Source organism: Stegostoma tigrinum, chromosome 18 (assembly GCF_030684315.1).
Source record: "Stegostoma tigrinum isolate sSteTig4 chromosome 18, sSteTig4.hap1, whole genome shotgun sequence".
Lineage (NCBI taxonomy): Eukaryota > Metazoa > Chordata > Chondrichthyes > Orectolobiformes > Stegostomatidae > Stegostoma > Stegostoma tigrinum.
The window spans coordinates 27,589,646-27,609,947 of record NC_081371.1 but is presented as its reverse complement, the minus strand read 5'-3'; the positions used below and the strand labels follow the sequence as shown (position 1 = coordinate 27,609,947).

The 20,302-nt window shown below is 40.6% G+C and overlaps 1 protein-coding gene across 3 annotated transcripts in view; it reads right to left on the bottom strand.

Moving 5' to 3' along the window:
• LOC125461006 (chromatin remodeling regulator CECR2-like) overlaps positions 1 to 20,302 on the bottom strand; it is a 129,274-nt gene that overhangs the window by 72,657 nt on the left and 36,315 nt on the right. For 2 of the 3 annotated variants that reach the window (XM_059652418.1, XM_059652419.1), the window contains exon 2: positions 6,255 to 6,349. In XM_059652418.1, coding sequence (XP_059508401.1) covers positions 6,255 to 6,349 — 95 coding nt within the window. Of the gene's footprint in view, positions 1 to 5,302; positions 5,382 to 6,254; positions 6,350 to 20,302 lie in introns of those variants that run through there. The other variant, XM_059652420.1, reaches the window with a different exon arrangement.

Below are 20,302 nucleotides of genomic sequence, written 5' to 3'. Positions count from 1 at the left end.
GTTTCTTATGTTGCATTGTTATAGGAATTATTGGACCAAGAAGCAAGAGTAGACTATTTAGTAATTCGAACCTGCTCTGTTATTTGATAAAATCATGACAATCTGGTTTGGATTCAAATTCACCTCCCTAATGTTTCAAACTTTTACAAAACCCAATCTCAAGAAAACTTAATGAAACAGCCTCCACTACATTTTGGAGGAACAGACTTCATGACTCACTGAAAAAAATCCTTACCTCAGGTTTTAGAGAAGGGTTTTTTTTTCCCCCACTGAAGATGTGCTCAACATGCTCAAGACATGAAGAAAACGTAAATTAGCTAAAAGAAATTAGTAAAGTCAAAATCAGCAAAACCCAAAACTGCAAGCCTGTACTGTGCCTTGAGGTTAGAAACACAAACCCATTTCACACGGCAAGTGCTCCAAATTTTGAGAACAATCAAATCATTTGCCTCAAGTTGAAATGAATGTCAAAAATGAAAAAAGTATAGAAGAAAGGAAGCTAAATGGAGTTAATATATAATATTATTTAAAATCTTATTGGATAGAAGAGTCAATAGACTGAACTACATATTTATCCAAATTACACTCAATAAAAATCAGTTGACACATATAACACAGTTCATAATGCATGATGAATTGATTTTTGCAAAAATTAATTCATCACCCTCTTGAATCAAAATGAGATGTGCTACAATTCTACCCCAATTTGCCATGGTGCAGCATGAATAGATTCTGCAAACTCTCTGCGCTCATTCTTTGAAGGTACCTACTCAATCAGCAATGTTGGAGGAATACAGCAGGCCAGGCAGCATTAGAGTAGGAGGAAAGTTGACGTTTCAGGTCAGAACCTTTCCGAAACTTCAACTTTCCTACTCCTCTGATGCTGCCTGGCCTGTGGTGTTCCTCCAGCTCCACAATGTGCTATCTCTGACTCCAGCATCGGCAGTTCTTAATATCTCTCAGTCAGCAATGTTGTTCCATGAATGTTGACTGCTCCCTGCTACTTCATCCAATGCCTACTATTCATTAGCAATTCCGAACAAGAGATACTATAGTTCTTGCACAATAATTCTGTCAAAGAGCATAATCTTTTTAAGCAACATGTTTTCTTTTTCTCCTTTCTCCCTTGCTGTCTCTTCCACAAACACCTCCATCTCAGCCACGTAACAACTAAGACAATTTAGGAGCAGAAATCCAAAGTGATATTCGACCTTTTCTCGAAAGGAGCCCATGCAAGGATCATACTCAATGAAAAAACAAAATACTGTGGGATACTGGAAATCTGACACCAGCACAGAAAATGCTGTAGAAACTCAGAACATCTGGAAGCATCTGTTGAGAGAGCAACAGAGTTAATGTTTTGAGTCTAGGAAATGAACAAGAGTCATTTTGGACTTGAAACATTAACTGTTTCTGTCTGCAGAGATGCTGGTAAATGTGCTGCATTTCTCCTGTATTTCGTGTTTGCTTCACACTCAATGTTTTGACCATAAGGGAATCAAGGGACGAGCAGATAAGAGGATAGTAGGGAGAAGGTTAATTGTTATCTTATTGAATGATGGAGTGGTATTATGGACAATTTAGCATGGTCAATCCACCTAACTTGCACATTTTTGGACTGAGGGGGGAAACTGGAATACCCGGAAGAAACCCACGCAGACTTGAGGAAAATGTGCAAACTTGGCACAGACAGTAGCCGGAGGGCAGAATCAAACCCAGATCCCTGGTGCTGTGCGGCAGCAGAGCTAACCACTGACCCACCATGTTGCCCCTAAACGTAGTTGGCAGGAACCTGCGTGGGGGATCCCCAATGGTTTTCAAATCCATCGCCTTAACCACTCAACCACAACTACAGGACCCCTGCTGTTGAGTGTGTCTTGATATATTTCGTCTTGTATGTAGTACATGCTATTACCACATGCATTTACTGGAGGGCATTTTGAGTCAGTGCATAGACAGCTAATCAAAGAGCTGTTTTGGTTAAATATGGTATTGAGATTCTTGAGTGCTGTTGGTGGTATACTCGTCCAAATAGGTGGAGAGAATTCCATCACACTCCTGACTTGTGCTTTGCTGGCAGGCATGCTTCTGACCTATTCTTGAAGCTGTAGGTCATATCTGGCTGGTCCAATTCAGTTTCTGCTCAATGTTACCACCATCTACATCCCCTTCCTCCACAAGATATTGATAGGAGGGAATTCAGATAAAGTAATGCAATCGATACGGAGGCAGTAAAATTCTCACTGGACGGCAATGGTCATTGCTTGATATGTACAACACTATGTTACTTTCAATCCATATGGCCCAGGTCTCATTGTGTACCATTATGGACTCATTCAATATTGGAGGAGTTGCAAATAGTATTGAACACTTACGGTCATCAGTTCTGACCTTCTAATAATGGAAAAAAGGCATTGAGATGGTTGATGATGGTTGAATTTAGGACAATGTAGAATTTAGGACAATGTACAGGAGAACTCCTGCAGTCATGTCCTAGGACTGTGGTGATCAGCCTCCAACAATACTCAATTTTTTTTGTCCTAGGTATAACTGCAAACTGTGGATAGTCACCCCAGATTTCAATAGATTTAAATTTTAATCAGGGGGATTTGATGCGACAGACTTGTAACAAAGTAACTCTTGCAGCTCATGGAGGCCAATTCTTATCTTCACGCCTGGATCAGCACTGTGCAAAATCAGGGTCTGGGTAGCCTTGGTAGAACTCAAATTGGACAAAGGTGAAAAAGTGCCACTTGACTAAAATAATGACCACACCTTCCATTACAGTGTTGACAATCAAGTGGAGACTGATGAGACAGTAAAACACCAGATTTGATTTGCCCTATTTTTTGTGAGCTCTATTTGCATAACCAATGGGCAGGTGTCAGAGTTGTAGCCGAATTGGACTGCATTGCTTGCCAAGGGCCGTCAGTAATCGTGGAGAACAAGCCTCTATTACTACTGATAGCTGTTGCCATATCTGATACCAATAGCTGTTTCATGACATCATCATGTGGAGTCAAATTCTCTGAAGTCTGGTAACTGTAATTCTGAGAATGAAGCCAAAATGGTTTATCCAATTGATATTTTAAGTTAAAAATGCTTCATTCAATTGATATTTTAGGTCGAAGCAGCTTGAAAATGCTTCATTCTCATATTTTGCGTGGATGTGCTGTGTTCTCTCATCATTGAGAATGGGGACATTTGTGGGCTCTCCTCTTCATGTCCTGTGTTTAACAGTGCACCAACATTCACATCTGTGTGCGACAGGACCATAGATCTTTGAAATACCCTTTTGTTTGGAATCACTCTTCTCTGTCTATTCTTTGCTACCTCTGCTTGGCATGCAAGCAATTGTGTATGCCGCTTCACCACAGTGGTACCATAAACACACATTTTCCATTGGCCAGACAGCTGCATACCAGTGTAGATAGGGACCTTGTGAATCTCTGTTGTATCATGCTCTGAAAAAATTATGGGAGAAAATGAATTTGGTACTGGGCAATTTCTCCATGCTAGGCTCCCGCCAAAAGTCTAGATTTAAATCAGCTATTTTAGATGGTTTTGATGAAATTAACTCAAATAGTTACTTAGAAAAAGACTATTAAATATGTTGTCTTACTCTGGGACCCTGCCCCTTACCTACCTGGCACCCTATCCTCCCAGAACCTAGCATTAAACATACTTTGACAGCTGCTGATAAGATGGTGGCCAGTGAGTTTAAATTTCAGAATATGGCAGCTGACTGCTATGAAAAGGGAGTGTGGTTTGCCTTTCTCTGACAGTTGTATGCTATGAAAGAGAAGTCAGAAGTGAAGTCAAGCTTGGCAATACTGAGGGAGACCCAAGTGAAATCTCCTCTCAGATATGCAGAATTCCCTTCTTTAGTTAAAAAAGAGCTGAGCAGCAATCTGTATGACAGTAAAAGAAATCTGACATCTTTTTAAGGTATACCTAGTGCTGTCCCTGGATGCTCTCCAGCAATCTTGGCTGATCTCTTCGTTTGAAGACAATGGTAGAACCAGTGATACAATAGGTCAGGAGGTTACAGATTGCAATTAAATACACTGCTCTTGCCGTTGGCCCACATTGCTGCATGCATGTCCAGTATTGAGCTGCCAGCTGGAATGTAACCATTACCAAGTGTGGAGGCTATGGCCTTCTAGTATTATTGCTGGATGCTCACCCCAGAGACCCACAATGTCTGAGGACTCGGGTTCAAATCCTGCCACAGCAGATGGTGGAACTAAAAGCATCAGGAATTAAGAGTCTAATGATGACCATGAATCCACTGTCAATCGTTGGAAAAATCCACCTCGTTTACTAAGGAAGGAAACGGTCATCCCTCTCTGGTCTGGATTACATGTGACTCCAGACCCACAGCAGTGCAGTTGACTCTTAATTGGACAATAAATGCTGTCTGGTCAGCGATGCCCTCATCCCAGGAGTGAACAAAGAAAAGAAATTGTGGATGTAATGTAACAATAATCAATAATCACTTTCAAATATAAAAAAAATGTAAAATAGCTTAAGCTTGAGAAAGAAAAGTCCTCTCTCAAATCTCCCCTCTCCCAGCCTCATCCCAAAACCATCCCAGATTGTCCCCAAACTCCCTAAACCTGTCCTTCCTCCCACCTCAAGCCCCATCCCCATCTCCTACCTGCAAGCCCCATCCCACCCCCTTGACCTGTCTGTCCTCCCTGGACTGACCTAACCCCTCCCTAACTCCTTAGCTACATTCACCTTTACTGGCTCAATCCCCACCTCTTTGACATGTCTGTCTCCTCTCCACCCATCTTCTCTTCTATCCATCTTCTGTCCACCTCCCCCTTCCTCCCTATTTATTTCAGAACCCCCTTCCCTTCCACCATTTCTGAAGGAGGGTCTAGGCCCGAAATATCAGCTGTCCTGCTCTTCTGATGCTGCTTGGCCTGCTGTGTTCTTCCAGCTCTACACCTTGTTACCTCCCACAAATAGTTTACATCAATACACCAAAAGAAATAGCTTGCACCCCAAAGCATCTACATAATCATGTTTTTTGAAAAAACTTCACAGGATGAGAGCATCAGTGGGCAGCATTTGCCCATCCGTAATTGCCCAGAAAGCAGTTAAAAGTCAACTGCATTGCTGTAGGTCAAAGTCATATGCAGACCAGTCCCTAAAAGGACATTGATGAACCAGATTGGTTTTTCCCGACAATCAGCAACATTTTCATGATTATTAGACTTTTAATTCAGATTTTTATTGAATTCAAATTCCACCATTGCCGTGGTGGGAGTCAAATTCTGGTGCTCAATATTACCTGGGTCTCTTGTTTAATACTCTAATGATAATACCACTAGGCCACCATCTTCCCTATTACATCAAGGATTACATCCTGCCTGCAGGAAGATAAAGATCTACAGTTACTGGATTGCAAATAAAAGAGAAGAAAATCAATATGAATACAAGTAGAGAAAATAACAGGAATACGCTAAATCCAAGAACTCTGAATGAGAACTATGTACGTATTAAAAAAGAAAACAATTGAAACAGAACATTTACAATGGATTATGCAACACACAAACGACATTATCTGTACCTTCAGGTTGCTCAAATGTTGTGTGAATTTCTGATTTAAAATTCTGAAATAATTGGCAAAGGATGATAAAGTGAAATAAACTAACACCTTTTGAAATCAGAAATGCATATTTAGCTATCTTCACTGTTTTGGTGCCTATTTACTATTCATTTTGAATTCTTGTGGGAATTATGAATTGCTGAGATTGTGGTTGAAGTTACTTGAGATTATTTTAATATATATCCAAATACAGAAGTAGTCTAAGCTTAACAAAATGTTTGATTTGCTAATATTATTCCCTTTTGCAATATGTTTACTTTAAAACTAATTAAGGCAAACTATAGGACTACAAAACCTGGTCAAACTAGGGCAGCTAATATTATTCAAAATGCATTTTGCAAAACATACTTAACTTCAGGGCTGACAACCATTACTCAAAACCAATATCAAAACCAGAGCCATTGGGTTACAATTCTGAATTTCACTATTATGTAGTACATCAGGGCATTTTACAACGGTTATTTTTCATTGGCTAAGCTAAATTGAACTTTAAGGTTGAAATATGACTCTTCCTTTGGATTTCAAAATTTTTACTTGTTTTCCTGCAAATTGGACTAGAAACATCAGCAATAGAATTGCTTAGGCCACAGCCATTCTCACAAACAGTACATAAGAAATGGATTTTTATACATACGTGATGTCTCTGCGCTGATAGCAGCCTTGAAGCAAACAAGCAATGAGATCATCAAGAAAGTCAATATCATTTATCAGGAGAGCCTCTTCTAGTTCCTGGTAAAGTGGAGGATAGAAAAGAAATATGAAATTCCAAGCAGGATGAACTAAAACTTGCCACTTTCACCAAACAAACAATGGACATTTTTCAGAATTGATATCACCCCAGCAAATACAATTGTCAAAATCATGTCTTTGTCATCAAAGTGTCACAACAGATGAGAGATGCAAGCAGTACTGAGAGAAACAATTGAACAGGTTGGATGTGAAAACCATGCAAGGGGTTCCAAGGATACTGTCATAACTGGCATCTCAAAACAGCTAAGTTGTTAGTGCTACTTATTTCAAGTTACTAAACAGATTTAGCCGTCAGGAACATCGATTTATGTTCTTCACAGAAAAGTGGATGACACGTAGGAATGCGATCAGCAAAGCATCGATTAAAAAAACCCATAACAAAGCCATAATTTTGCAACATGTAGTAAAGAAGGGTACACATGAAAGCTATGAAGACAACATAAAGAGGCCACAAAGGGAAATATGTAGGTTCAGCGAGTGGGCAAAAATCTGGCAAATCGAGTCTAAAGTGGGAAAATATCAAATTGTCTATTTTTGTAAGCAACATATATAAATGGTAAAACATTACAGTACTCTGAAACAAAGATCTAGTTGTCCATCCTAGTGCACGAATTCTGAAAAGCTAGTATGCAGTTATAGTCAGCAATTAGGAAAGCTAATAGAATGTTAGTATGCATTGTGAAGGAAATTGAATAGGGAAATTATGCATCATTTATACATTGGTTCAATTTCTGGTTGAGTGAGAAGATACCTATTGCAGCCATCATATTATACATTTTACAGAGTTTACAGAGCTGTGGTGGTTCATGCACTCCTAAATAGCTCTGAGACGTGGACTGCCTACAACATACACCACAAGGTGCTAGAGCAGTACAACCAACACTGCCTGCGTTAAGATCCTCCAAATTCACTGGGAAGATACACCAACATCACGAACTTGGAGGCACTGACCACTCTTGATTGGCTACAATGGGCTGGGTATGTCACCTGAATGACAAAACACAGGACTGCCATCACCATCTCCTCCTCCGCAACCACACCCCCCACCCTACACGCACACACGTACACACACACAAAAGCAGATGCTCTATTCCCATCTTCAAAATAGCCCAGGTGGACAGAGGAAGCACTTCAGTGACACCTTCAAGGCCTCACTGGTGAAGTGTGGCATTCCCACAGACACCTGGGAATCACTGGTCCAAGACTGCCCAAAGTGGAGGAGGAGCAATTGGAAGGCATTGAACACCTCGAGGCTTGCCTTCTTGAAAAAGCAGTAGCTTGCTATGACTTCATAAGATTTCCGCCAATAAGAGTCTAAAATCACTATCTGGGAATTTCCAAAGTGTGGTTCAGGAACAACGTCTAGAACAGATTGGATTTTTTTCTTGTTTTGGGAGTCACAGTGGGGATTGGGAAAGGAACGGGAAGGATTTCCAGGATTCCATTCAGTACTTGAATATAGCAGAAATCGGGAACTCAATCGTGTCTCACATCCCAGAAATCTTAAGCACTGCTGGTTAATTCTTCAAACATAACAGCTACGCTTAAAACTTCTTTCAAATTTTCTACAGTCTGCTGTTAAGCAGATGGATTATTTCCCTCTGAAATTGACTCAAGAATGATATATTAGCAAAGTTAAGAAAAAGATCCTCCACAAAAGGAAGGCAAATCAAGCCTGGAGATATTAATGGTGATAAATTTGGTCAGAACATTTCTTAAACTAGTTCCACATGATTGTGTTTTAAGATCCACCTTAATCTACTTAACCAAAAGTTGGTGATTCATACACAGTTCAGTTCTAAAAACACACCATTCTGTTTTGAAACAATGTAATTGTTCCTTTACCTCTGTTGGGTCAAGATCTTGGAACTTCCTCCCGAGTAGCACTGAGTGTCAGCCTACACCAAATGCATTGCAGCAGTTTAAGACAACAGCTCACCAATAATTCTACAGGACAAGGGGTACAGCTAGATGAACACAGCAGGCCAAGCAGCAGAGGAGCAGGAAGGCTGACGTTTTGGGTAGGCCCTTCTTCAGAAATGATGCTGTTTGGCCTGCTGTGTTCATCCAGCTCTACACCTTGTCATCTCAGATCCTCCAGCATCTGCAGTTCCTACTGTCTCAAACAATTCTCCAGAACAATTAGGATTGGGCAAAAAAACCCAAATGGTCATATTCCACACCCTATGTCAACCAATACTGTGTGCTCATATTTATACTTTTTAACTATTGAAGAGAATTGCTACTAATATGTCAACATTAATAGAAATAGATGATATTCAAAATCAGGAACATATTGAGAAGAGGAGATAATGCAGTTATTAAATCTCCTTGATCCTTCAATGGTCAGAAGTAATAGTTAATAAAACCAAGAATGGTGTTAAACTTCTGTCCCACTTCAAATGGAACACTTTAGATTTTTTTTCTTATAACTTGTAACTTTGCTTGAAATTTTTTTAATGGCTGTATCAGGTCACAAGTTAGCATTATTATAGCTAGAATTTCAAATTTGCTGTAAGTCTAATACTGAGATAATACAGACCTCCACATTACAACGTTACATCTCATTGAGGAAGCACACTGGAAATCAAGCCTCACCATTCCCAGAGTTGACATGAGAAAAATGTTTTTCAAAATACACAAAATTACTAATTTATCTGTTTGGTAGACACAGCTTATCAGATAACAGACCAGGTTTCTGTACTTAACAATAATTACTATTTATTACAGATAAAAAGATTCAAACTACAGCTAAACAATTATGAATAGTTGACATATAACACATAGTTAAAAACTCAAATCCCCTTTTAAAAGGGGCTCAAACAGGCAAAAAAGAAATGGTGTTATAGATGTAGGGGAAAAACAATAGGCAAGTAGATAATTAGCACCAGTCCTCAGGAGATAACAAAGTGTGGGGTTGGATGAACACAGCAGGCCAAGCAGCATCTTAGGACCACAAAAGCTGACGTTTCGGGCCTAGACTCTTCATCAGAAAAGGGGGATGGGGAGAGGGTTCTGAAATACATAGGGAGAGAGGGGGAGGCGGACTGAAGATGGATAGAGGAGAAGATAGGTAGAGAGGACAGTATGTGGGGATGTAGGGAGGGGTTAGGTCAGTCCGGGGAGGACAGACAGGTCAAGGGGGCGGGATGAGGTTAGGACGTAGGAAATGGAAGTGCAGCTTGAGGTGGGAGGAGAAGATAGGTGAGAAGAAGAACAGGTTAAGCAGGCAGGGATGAGCTGGGCTGGTTTTGGGATGCAGTGGGGGGAGGGGAGATTTTGAAGATTGTGAAATCCACATTGATACCATTGGGTTGCAGGGTTCCCAAGCGGAATATGAGTTACTGTTCCTGCAACCTACAGGTGGCATCATTATGGCACTGCAGGAGGCCCAGGATGGACATGTCGTCTAAGGAATGGGAGGGTGAGTTGAAATGGTTCGCGACTGGGAGGTGCAGTTGTTTATTGTGAGCCAAGCGGAGGTGCTCTGCAAAGCGGTCCCAAAGCCTCTGCTTTGTTTCCCCAATGTAGAGGAGGCCACACCGGGTACAGCGGATGCAGTATACCACATTGGCAGATGTGCAGGTGAACCATTGCTTGATGCGGAAAGTCATCTTGGGGCCTGGGATGGGGGTGAGGGAGGTGGTGTGGGTGCAGGTGTAGCACTTCCTGCAGTTGCAGGGGAACGTGCCGGGTGTGGTGAGGCACCACAGATAGAGTCTTCACAATGTGTTTAATTTAGTGATTGACAACTTAACCTCAGATATATAAGATTACCAGGTGAACACACAGGCCTAAAACGCAGGACAATCTTGCTCACTTTCCATTTTATACACAAAAACCATCCAACTTTTGGAAGAATTATATGAATACGTATTTTATATTGAACAATAAAACTGATCATTGCTTCGTAGATTATAAATTAAAGTTTGCTTGGAGGGACAGGTCATCAGAATGAATTCTGTTCCAGATTTCCTCCGTCCTCCCTATTTTGCTTTACATGATGGCACCGGTGGAAGTTACTGAACTGAGAACAAACAGCGCACAAATTTAACCCAAATGCAAGTCAAGTGCAAAGGTCTGAGAAATAGATCTGAGGAGGAAAAGAATATGAGGAATTCAGTTTATTACTACCCAGAAAGTAAAATGACAACCCCGAGTCCTGTGTGAGAGAGCATTTATTTCTCCTTTATTAAATATTATACAGAAAAGATTCCTTGGAAGAATTAAAGCTGAAGCAGTGTGTGGCATGCTCATTGGCTGCTAATGGTTAAAAATGCGCATAAATCTTCTGGGAGACAAAGGCAACTTAACAGAAATGGTTCAGATTTCGAGCATGGGCCAAACACTACCTCAAACTATAATTCACAGAGCCTCATGCCTGAACTCATCAGTCACTGGGCAATGATTACTTTCATCTGGTCACTGGAATCCCATAATTAAGCAGCTAACTTTTTCATGTTGTATATTTAATTTTCCAAGAAAAAAAGTCAGACGGCCAGTATTGGATGAATTATAAATTTTAAATGAAGCACTAGACGAAGCTATTGTCTTATGCCCTAGCATAAACTCTGCTCCCTCACTACTGATTTTTATCCTTGGACGTTGGCTCAGACAGAAGCCAACTGTTTGCCGTGTTTGACCCAAGTACTGTTTCTGACTACATACTGAACTTTATATGGAGAGACTATCTCCAGTACTATTACATGGCTTAAGGGGGACAGTCAGGCAATCTGTTGCTAATACACTTATCCACATCTTTTGTTACCTCTAACTAGAGGATCCAAACCCTTTTTTGGCTACTCTCATTCATTCATCAACTTCAGTTCATCTGTATTCTAATCCAAACCCAAGTCTAGCTAGGTCATCTCGCATGTTTGTTCTGACTCCCCAGTGTTGCCAATTTAATATTTGTCTTTGCAATCAAAACCACCTGATTTCTGTGAACCCCTCCAATGCTACCACTCTAAATCAGCTGTATTCTTTTCATTTTTGTTTCTTGTTGCCCAACCCCTCCTTCCACTAGCACTTTGCAGTTCTCTCAAGCTGTGTTTACTAACATCGGACCATAAATCTACGATTCCCATTTCTCTTCAGCAGGAAATTGTGGTAGTACGGGATGGGTTTGCTAACATGTGAATTGGGGCATGTTGGGGTGGGGGGTGGAAGGAGAAGGGAACTTCGTGCTTGCAGCAGTAAGTTTCAGCTGTTGCACTTGGTGGCTATCCTTTCTTCTCATCGCCCATGTTCATGGAAGATTGTAGCTAGCTCAGTTTAGTCAGTTTTTCATGCTTCAACTCACCACAACCACTTTAATTCCTCAGTTCTTCACATGGCCTGTATGTTTCGCTAATACAAAAATCACATTGTCTCTTGCTGATTAACTTGTAATTAATTATTGCCTGCTTTCCACTTAATTACTTCATACACCATTAAATTTTTCTCATGCTGATACTCTCCCCTTTCCTTTCTAAAGACTGTCCCTCTGCAATCTCTTCCAGTTTTGACAAAGGACACATATTTGAAACGTTAACTTGTCAGTTCTCTCCATCAAGATAATAAAGTGTGAAGCTAGATGAACACAGCAGGCCAAGCAGCATCTCAGGAGCACAAAAGCTGACGTTTTGGGCCTAGACCCTTCATCAGCGAGTTCTCTCCATCAATGCTGTTTGTCCAGCATGAGTGCTTAAAACATTGACTGTATTTGTTTCAGGTCTACAAAAGGACTCTTCAGATATCATGGTTAAATAAAGAAACATTCCTGTCAGTTGCGTGAAACAAATGTATCATATCACAGTGATTACAAATGATGGAATAAGGTTTAACTTGTTTCAAATGTTTGTAATTCATTTTGTTGAAGCTGTGCACAAAATGACTGGATTGATACATTTGATAGGTGTGAAAAGTGCCAAACAAAATGTGTAATTTTCTAAACTTCATGCTTGCAAGTGTTCTCCCAAGTTCTTACCTCTGACTAAACTTCTGCTTCAAAAGTTCCACACAACTCAACACCTTTGCTATGGTTCCCTACAGTCGTATCCCTAACTGTTTCCTCAAACTGCTCAGGGTTCTAAAAGCAAAACAGAACACTGTACTGCTTTGTTTTGAATGCAAGTAGCAAGGAATGAAGGAGTCACTGGCAAGACCAGCATTTGTTGCCCATTTTCTCAATGCTCTCAAAACAGAGTAGTCTGCTGAGCAATTACAGAGGGCAGTTAAAAAGCCAGCCACATCACAGAGGTCTAGAGACATATGTAGACCAGACTGGAAATATTCAATTCTCTAAAGTAAATGCATGAACTAGATGGGTTTTGTACAACAAATCAATGATTGTTTGCTAGTTATGATTATTGAAGCTCACATTTTATGTCCCTGATTTATTAATGGAATTGAATTTTCACTTGCTGCCATCTTGGAACATGAATCAGTGCTGCCAGAGCATTAGCCTGGATCTCTGCAGTAAAGTTACTGCTAAGTTACAAGTTGAAATTATGATCTCAAACTTTTAGAATGGGGGTTGAAACTCTCAGTTGATGGCAACTACTTGTGCAGCATCTTTAAAACAGTAAAAAAATGTCAAAATGCTTGAAATCAGCTTTGAAGAATGAATTTGGCACCAATCAGCATAAGGGGAAGTTAGGGCAGAAGACCAAATGCTTTGTCAAAGTAATAGGCTTCAAGAATCACCTTTTACTGAGCAAAGAGATGGGAGATTTAGGCACAGAATTTCAGAATGTAAAAACCTAGACAGTAAAAACATGGTGGCTAACAGTTGATTGATTAAAATATGCAATTCTCATCAGGCTGGAATTGGAAGAAAAATTAGGATTGGGGACATTAGAGGGCTCTTGTGATGCTGTAATAAAGAAGATTTGTACGGGCTTGCTTTGAAACACAGGACATAAGGCTGGTTTATAGGACTGGAGATTTTTGAGAAGAGGAGGAAGAAAGCCGGAGAAATTTGAAAATAAGGATGAGAATTGAGGCGGCATTCTAGCTCACCTTCCACGACCTCAGGATATGCCACGACGTTCTGCAGTTAAATGTAATATTTTGATGCATCGTCACTACTGTAACTGCAGGAACTGTGGCAGGCAATTCGCCCTATCAGTAGCTCCAAAAACAGCAGTGTGGTAATGACCAGAAAATCTACTTTTGTGGTGATGTAGGCTGAGAGATGAAGTTTGGTCAGGACACAGGTATAACTCCCTTGGTCGTCTTCAAAATAACATAAAGGGATCTTTTACATTCAGGCATTTGCAGGCAAATAGGGCCTCAGTTTAACATTTCATTCAAAAGATGACATTGCCGACAGTACAATATTTTAGCATTACACTACAGTACTGGTATTGATTTTTGTACTCAAACCCTATAATGGGACTTGAGGCACATATGACAGGAAGAATTCAAATTAAATTCAAGTTGGAAAAGCAGGGAGTATGCACTGCAGCTTTGAATGATAACAATAATTGTTGTGAGCATTTGAATGAAAACAATAACTATTAATTTGATGTATTCTGGGAAAAGCAAAGTTGGTCAGAATGTTAGGTAACAAAGTGTGGAGCTGGATGAACACAGCAGGCCAAGCAGCATCTTAGGAGCACAAAAGCTAACGTTTCGGGCCTAGACCCTTCATCAGAAAAGGGTCCAGGGCCGAAACGTCAGCTTTTGTGCTCCTAAGATGCTGCTTGCCTGCTGCGGTCATCCAGCTCCACACTTTGTTATCTTGGATCCTCCAGCATCTGCAGATCCCATTATCTTTGGTCAGAATGTTGAAAGGGAGCAAGATTTCATGCGGCAGGCAGCATTTTGAATGAGTCAGTTTATACGGAGCAGAAGTCAATCACTTGCTAATTATTCAATGTGGGGCTGGAAGGTAATGCTGAAGTTTCAACAGCGGTGGGATTTGGTAGTAGTACCTAAACAGAATAAGATAAGCAGAAATGGCTGCTCTTGGCTCACAACCACATTTGCCAGGGCATTTTCAGATTTATCATAGAGTCTGAGTTGTACAGCATGGATTTAAAATAAATGTTGTTTTTGCTGGTCCACAATATGATTGGCGAGCTATCCTACAAAAGAAGAGTGATTTGGCTACTGCAAAGTAATTTTATAAAGTTCCCTCCTCAGCATGTGTAGTAAATTTGATTCAGAAAACATTTTAGTGCCTGAAACTTTTCAAATGAGATGACAAGTGAAATGGAACCAATGATGTAAAGAAAACCAACCATAGCATCAAGATTATAATGGACCAAGGCACAGAAGTACAAGATTAATTCTGAGGATCCAACCTTCCGAATGGAGAAGAAAACCTTGTTTTTTTGACTTAATAGCATCACTTTCAGCATTACAGAATTATACATTATTTACAGACGGCAAATTATTTACGATATTGTTTTATCAACATGATCCTAACATTGTTGGCACATTATAAACAAGATCACAGACCAGCAGTTATTGACGTTTTTCAATTTGAACGCACAATACAGCAAACTTGTCTTCAGTCAACTACATCTGTTTTGGTCTCTGACCATGACCCAAATTACTCTGCCTTCCTGCTTTCAGGCCTTTGTCACCTTCCTCCTGTTAACTATATTTTCTTGAGCTTCTGTAACCAATATTTCATTTATAATTCTAAGTCTTAAACAGTTACACTGTGTTTGATGTTGTCCTTCCTTTATGCCAATCTAACCCAATAACTTGTATTATTACACTTACTAGAAAGTTGAGAATACCGTCCTGAAACCTATCCCTGACAGTCACTTCATAATTCCACTGCAGCTGCCATCTTCTTTTGGCTGTCTGTGTGTTGGGAAGGGGCAATGGGATATTTCACAGCTAGTACAAAGAACCAACTTCTAGCTGACTACGTTTAGTTAATACAAGGAAACATCAAAAATTTGTATTAGAATCATGGAATCCCTACAGCGTGGGAGCAGGCCATTCGGTCCATCAAGTCCATACTGATCCTCCAAAGAGCATCGCATCCAGGTCCACTGCCCCTCCCAACATTATCCCTGCAATCCTGGATTTCTCATGGCTATTACCCCTTGCCTGCACAACATCGGCCATTTAGCATGGCCAATCTACCTAACCTGCATATCTTTGGACTGTGGGAGAGAACCAGAGCACGCAGAGGAAACTCTCTCAGACATGAGGAGAACATACAAACTCCACACAGACAGTAGCCCATGGTTGGAATTGAACCTGGGTCCCTGCTGAGCCACCATGCCTCACCATTACTGTTTGAACCATAGGTAAGATGCCCTGGGAGCCAAGGAACTTGAAGTTATGGTCTGCATTATTTATTTTACAAACAGCAAATTGTTTGTATAACTCCTTCACAAAGCAATAACTGGCATTCTCATGATCCTCAATTAATATAATTCCGCTATCCCTCTTTTTCAGGAAGAGGGATACAACAATGGAAGAACAATCCATTCGAAAGCAGCAGTCTATGTTCACTGTCCCATCCAATGAAGCGAAAATAGCTACAGTCCCACAAGCTGCTCTCTCATGAGACGGACGACCGGTGGGGAGTTTAACCTGAGGATCACCATGCCCCCAGGCAAGAGGGAAGGTTGTGAAAAGCAGGGACTTCATGACAACATCAGCTGATAATGGAATTGGCCCCAAGCTGTTAGCGTCATTCTTCATTGTAAACCAGCTGTCCGACCGAGCTAACATATGCAGGCAGTATAAACAGAGACAGACTTAGTGTTGCAATTTTGATCCTAAATGCAACTTGAATTCTATAAGGACAGCACAACACAACACCAGTTCAAGTTCTACGTAATGGCTCATTGAAAATAATTGAACAGAGACAATATATAACACTGGAGGCCAAGCATAGCAAGGGAAGCTTATCTAAATATCTAAATGTAGTAGTACTTCTTGAAAACAGGCACAAGTTAGCAACAAAAAATAATTTAAATAACTGACATTTCTACAAAACAAAAAACCACTGCCCTAAACATGCTTTTCTTAAACTGGTGAGGCCCCTGTTAAACTCAAATTTAAACTACACTGTTCCAATAACTCTGGTCAATGGAATATATAGGCTTTGGACTTTTGTTGACTTGAAACTGTTGTTGCCAAAAATGTGCTACTATAATTTGAAAAATGCTGAGCTAGTATTGAATCTTGTCAATGGTAGCTTTTTGACAGAAGTGACTGAGATATGGCAAGTACACTACCAAAGTGCATCCCCCAATACGTTAGGGAACACAAAATTCCTTATGTGGCGGCATGCAGGTCTGGAAACACAGCATGATAACAGCTATCCTGAGGCATGAATATGTTGAAGAAATTGTCCATTCTGTTGAAAAATTTTCCAAGCTCACTATACTGCCTTCCACTACAGTAGGAACACCTCACCTCATGGTTAGAAGATCTTTCCTCATTGCACAAGTATTAAATGTACAGGAGAAAGTACATTCCTATCGGCAGAGACAAGAGTAGGCCGATCATCCCCCATACAGCACCATTCAATTAGATCTGGCTGATACATTCCTTAATCCTGTTTACCCATCTTTCTTTTATTCCTTTCAACCGAACAAAACTCTTAAATATTTGAATTTATCCAGCACCCAGTCTTTTGGAGAGAATTCAGAATCTTCATTCCCAGCGTCTGAAAAGATCTCTCTCTTTTTCATTCATACATTGCCTAGATCTAACAAATTGTATGCCCTTTTTTTTTGGATTTCCTCTGGACTGTACACAATCAAGAAAGCAACATAAAAATGGCTACAAGAAAATAAAACCATATTAGCAATACAAATGAATTTATATTGACAAACATGGCCCATATAGAGGATGAATATAATTACTTTGAGGTTCAGCAAACAACATTCCACCTTCCTAATCAAATGACATTCCCATCAGCTGATGGACTACATTTGGTAGTACCCATTTTAGTTAATATTGTAAATGGTTCTTACTTTCAGATGAGATGATAAATTGAGGGTCATTTGATTGCACTGGTGGATACAATAAGATGTATTGTGGCATATCACATAAAGGGAGTTATCCGTGCAGTCTTGACCAACTTATTCCTGAACATATGTTATTAAAAAAAAAGTCACCTGATTGTTATCATATTTCTGTTTTGGGGGTTTGCTGTGTACAAGTTGTTTTCTGTGATTTTTTCCGAAAGTTACAACAGCAACAGCAAGGTACTTTGAAATATCCATAATATTGACTTTGAAATGGCCATGAAATGCGCAATGAAAATGTATGAAAAAAGTTCTTTTTATCCCCTTTTTCAGGTGTTACCTCTTCTTTAAATCTATCATTACTGCATTCCTCCAAAAAAAAATCCTTAACCAATAAGATCATAAGAAATAAGAATAAGAATAAAAGTAGGCCATTCGGCCCCTTAAGCCTACTCTGCCATTCAATAGGATCATGCCTGATGTGACATTCCTCATGTCCTCTTCCCTGCCCTTTCCTCTTAACTCCCTTACTAACCACATGTCTCTGCAGACTTAATTTCCAATGTCTCATTCTTCTTGATATGTGCCCTCCCAAAACCCATTCCCATTTTTCCTACTACATCATGTACAAATCCCTCCAAATTGGCATGGTAGGGCTGGAAAACCAAAGTAGATCTCAAAGTCACAAACAGTTTTCTATCCTCAACCCCTCTGCAACCTTTAAGACTATTGACTATATGATCCCTCCTTATTTCCACTGTAAAGATAGTTTAAGTTGCTATCATCTGGTTCTATTCATACCTATCATATCACAGCTAGATAATCATTGTAGAGGTGTGGAGCTGGATGAATACAGCAGGCCAAGCAGCATCAGAGGAGTGGGAAGGCTGACATTTCAAGCCAAGACCCTTCTTTGGAAATCATCTTCAGAAACCTTTCTGAAGGAGGGTCTTGACCCGAAACATCAGCCTTCCTGCTCCTCTGATGCTGCTAGGCTTGCTGTGTTCATCCAGCTCTACACCTTATCTCAGAATCTCCAGCATCTGCAGTTCCTACCATCTCTAGATAATCATTGTAACGGTTCACTTCCTGCTTCTTCATTGTCACCTCTGAAGTCTTTGCCTCGTCCGTCACCTATCCTTGTTCCTCTCTTACTTGCCCTTACGTTCTGTCCCTCAGCATCTTCATCCGAAGACATGGTGTTATAGTTTTCACATGCATGCTCACAAGTTGTAGCTCTACCTCACCAGCAGCTTTGTTTACCCTTCGGCTGTTGCCTAAATTATCAAACTGCCTGTCCAACATCCAGCCATCAGTCATGTAGTCTGATATCTGACACATTGATATGTCAGAAAATTTATTTAAATACATGTTAGGAAGATTGAAGTCATTGTTTTTGAACCAGTCTCCAGATTCAGTTCCTTAACTGCCAAATTCACTCCTCACCCTCAGAGTTTGAGACTGATTTAATCTGTTTGCAGACAGTGTCATTATCTCATCTTGGATTGAGTTTTCAATTTCATATTCGTGACATCAGTAAAGACTACCTGCTTCCGTACATATAGCATCACTTGATTTCACCAATTTTAGCTGATTGCCTGCTAGTTTATGGTTGAATTTGATCAGAAACTGCCTTAAATATAGGCATGATGGGCTGAATGGCCTCCTACTGCAGTGTAAGAATCTGTGACTCTGTGAAGCATCTGTTTTTGAAGGTTTCATGAAATGTTTGGGTCACATTGATTAATAGGCTTTCTCAAGCTGACTTTCTAAATTTCTCTCATTACCTTTGCACCTCTCTCATTGTATTGTTCCTTTCACAACAGGTAGAAATACTTGCTCCTGCTAGGACCTTCAAGGATTCCCAGCACCAGTGCAATATTTAAAACAAAGTCATGCATCAGATCAGATACTGTCAGTCTGGACTGTCTGAAAACTGGCACCTGATTTTGTCGACAGTGACCTGGAACTCTACTACGGGTGTTAGGGCAGTGCAGGTTCGGGCCATCATCTTCTCTGGGACCAAAGGAGGCCATGTCGCCAGACCGTGTTAATCCAGTCCAAGGTTGTCAGCTGTCCATGTGGGATCCATGGTTCAGAAGAACACCCAGCAATGATGCAAAACAGTCAATGGCTTCGCCTGCTCCTTGAAGGCAGGTGCAACCATTACCTCTCTGCTATCTCACTATCGCAACTGCACCTACCTCCCACCAGGCTCATGTTCTACTGCTGTCATTATTACATGCAGCACCTTCCCTCACATTCTCACCAACCCATTCGCCTCCCTACCGTCCCCACATGGCCTTTGCACTGCCTACTTACACACTTGGGGGCACTTCACTATTTTCCTCTACTCGCACCTGCACCTTTCATTGCACTGAATTCCTCACTGTTGGACTCTAGGATAGAAAAAACAGAGTTCACAATAGGGGAAAGAGATAAGACAAGTGATGGGGTGCCTGACATTCAACTCACTCACTACAAGGAAAGGATCCTGACAGTGGCTGGTGAGGACAATGATGTTCACAGGGTGACGTTGAAATCTCCATGTCCCAGCAAACAACAAATAATGTTTTTTCACTTTTGCTGTGCTGCTCTCTCATTGCTGCCATTGTAAATACAGTCTTAACACCAAATTCAAAGATCCTTAGACCGTACTTTCTGAACCCATGACCATTTCAATCAAGAAGGACAAGGGCAGCTGGTACATGGGAACACCATCACCTTTAAGTTCCCCTCGAAGCCACTCACCATCCTGACTTTGATATATTTCCAAGTTCCTTCACTATCATTGGGTCAAAATCCTGGAAATTCCTCCCTAAGAGCATTGTGGGTCAACTTACACCACGTGGACTGCAATGGTTTAAGGCGGCAGCTCACCTCCATCTTCTCAAGGCCAACTAGGGACAGGCAACACATACAGGCAGCCAGAGACACCCACATCCCAGGAGTGAATTTAAAAAAGCTGAATTTCACAATGCATCCTCTCTTTTGTTTG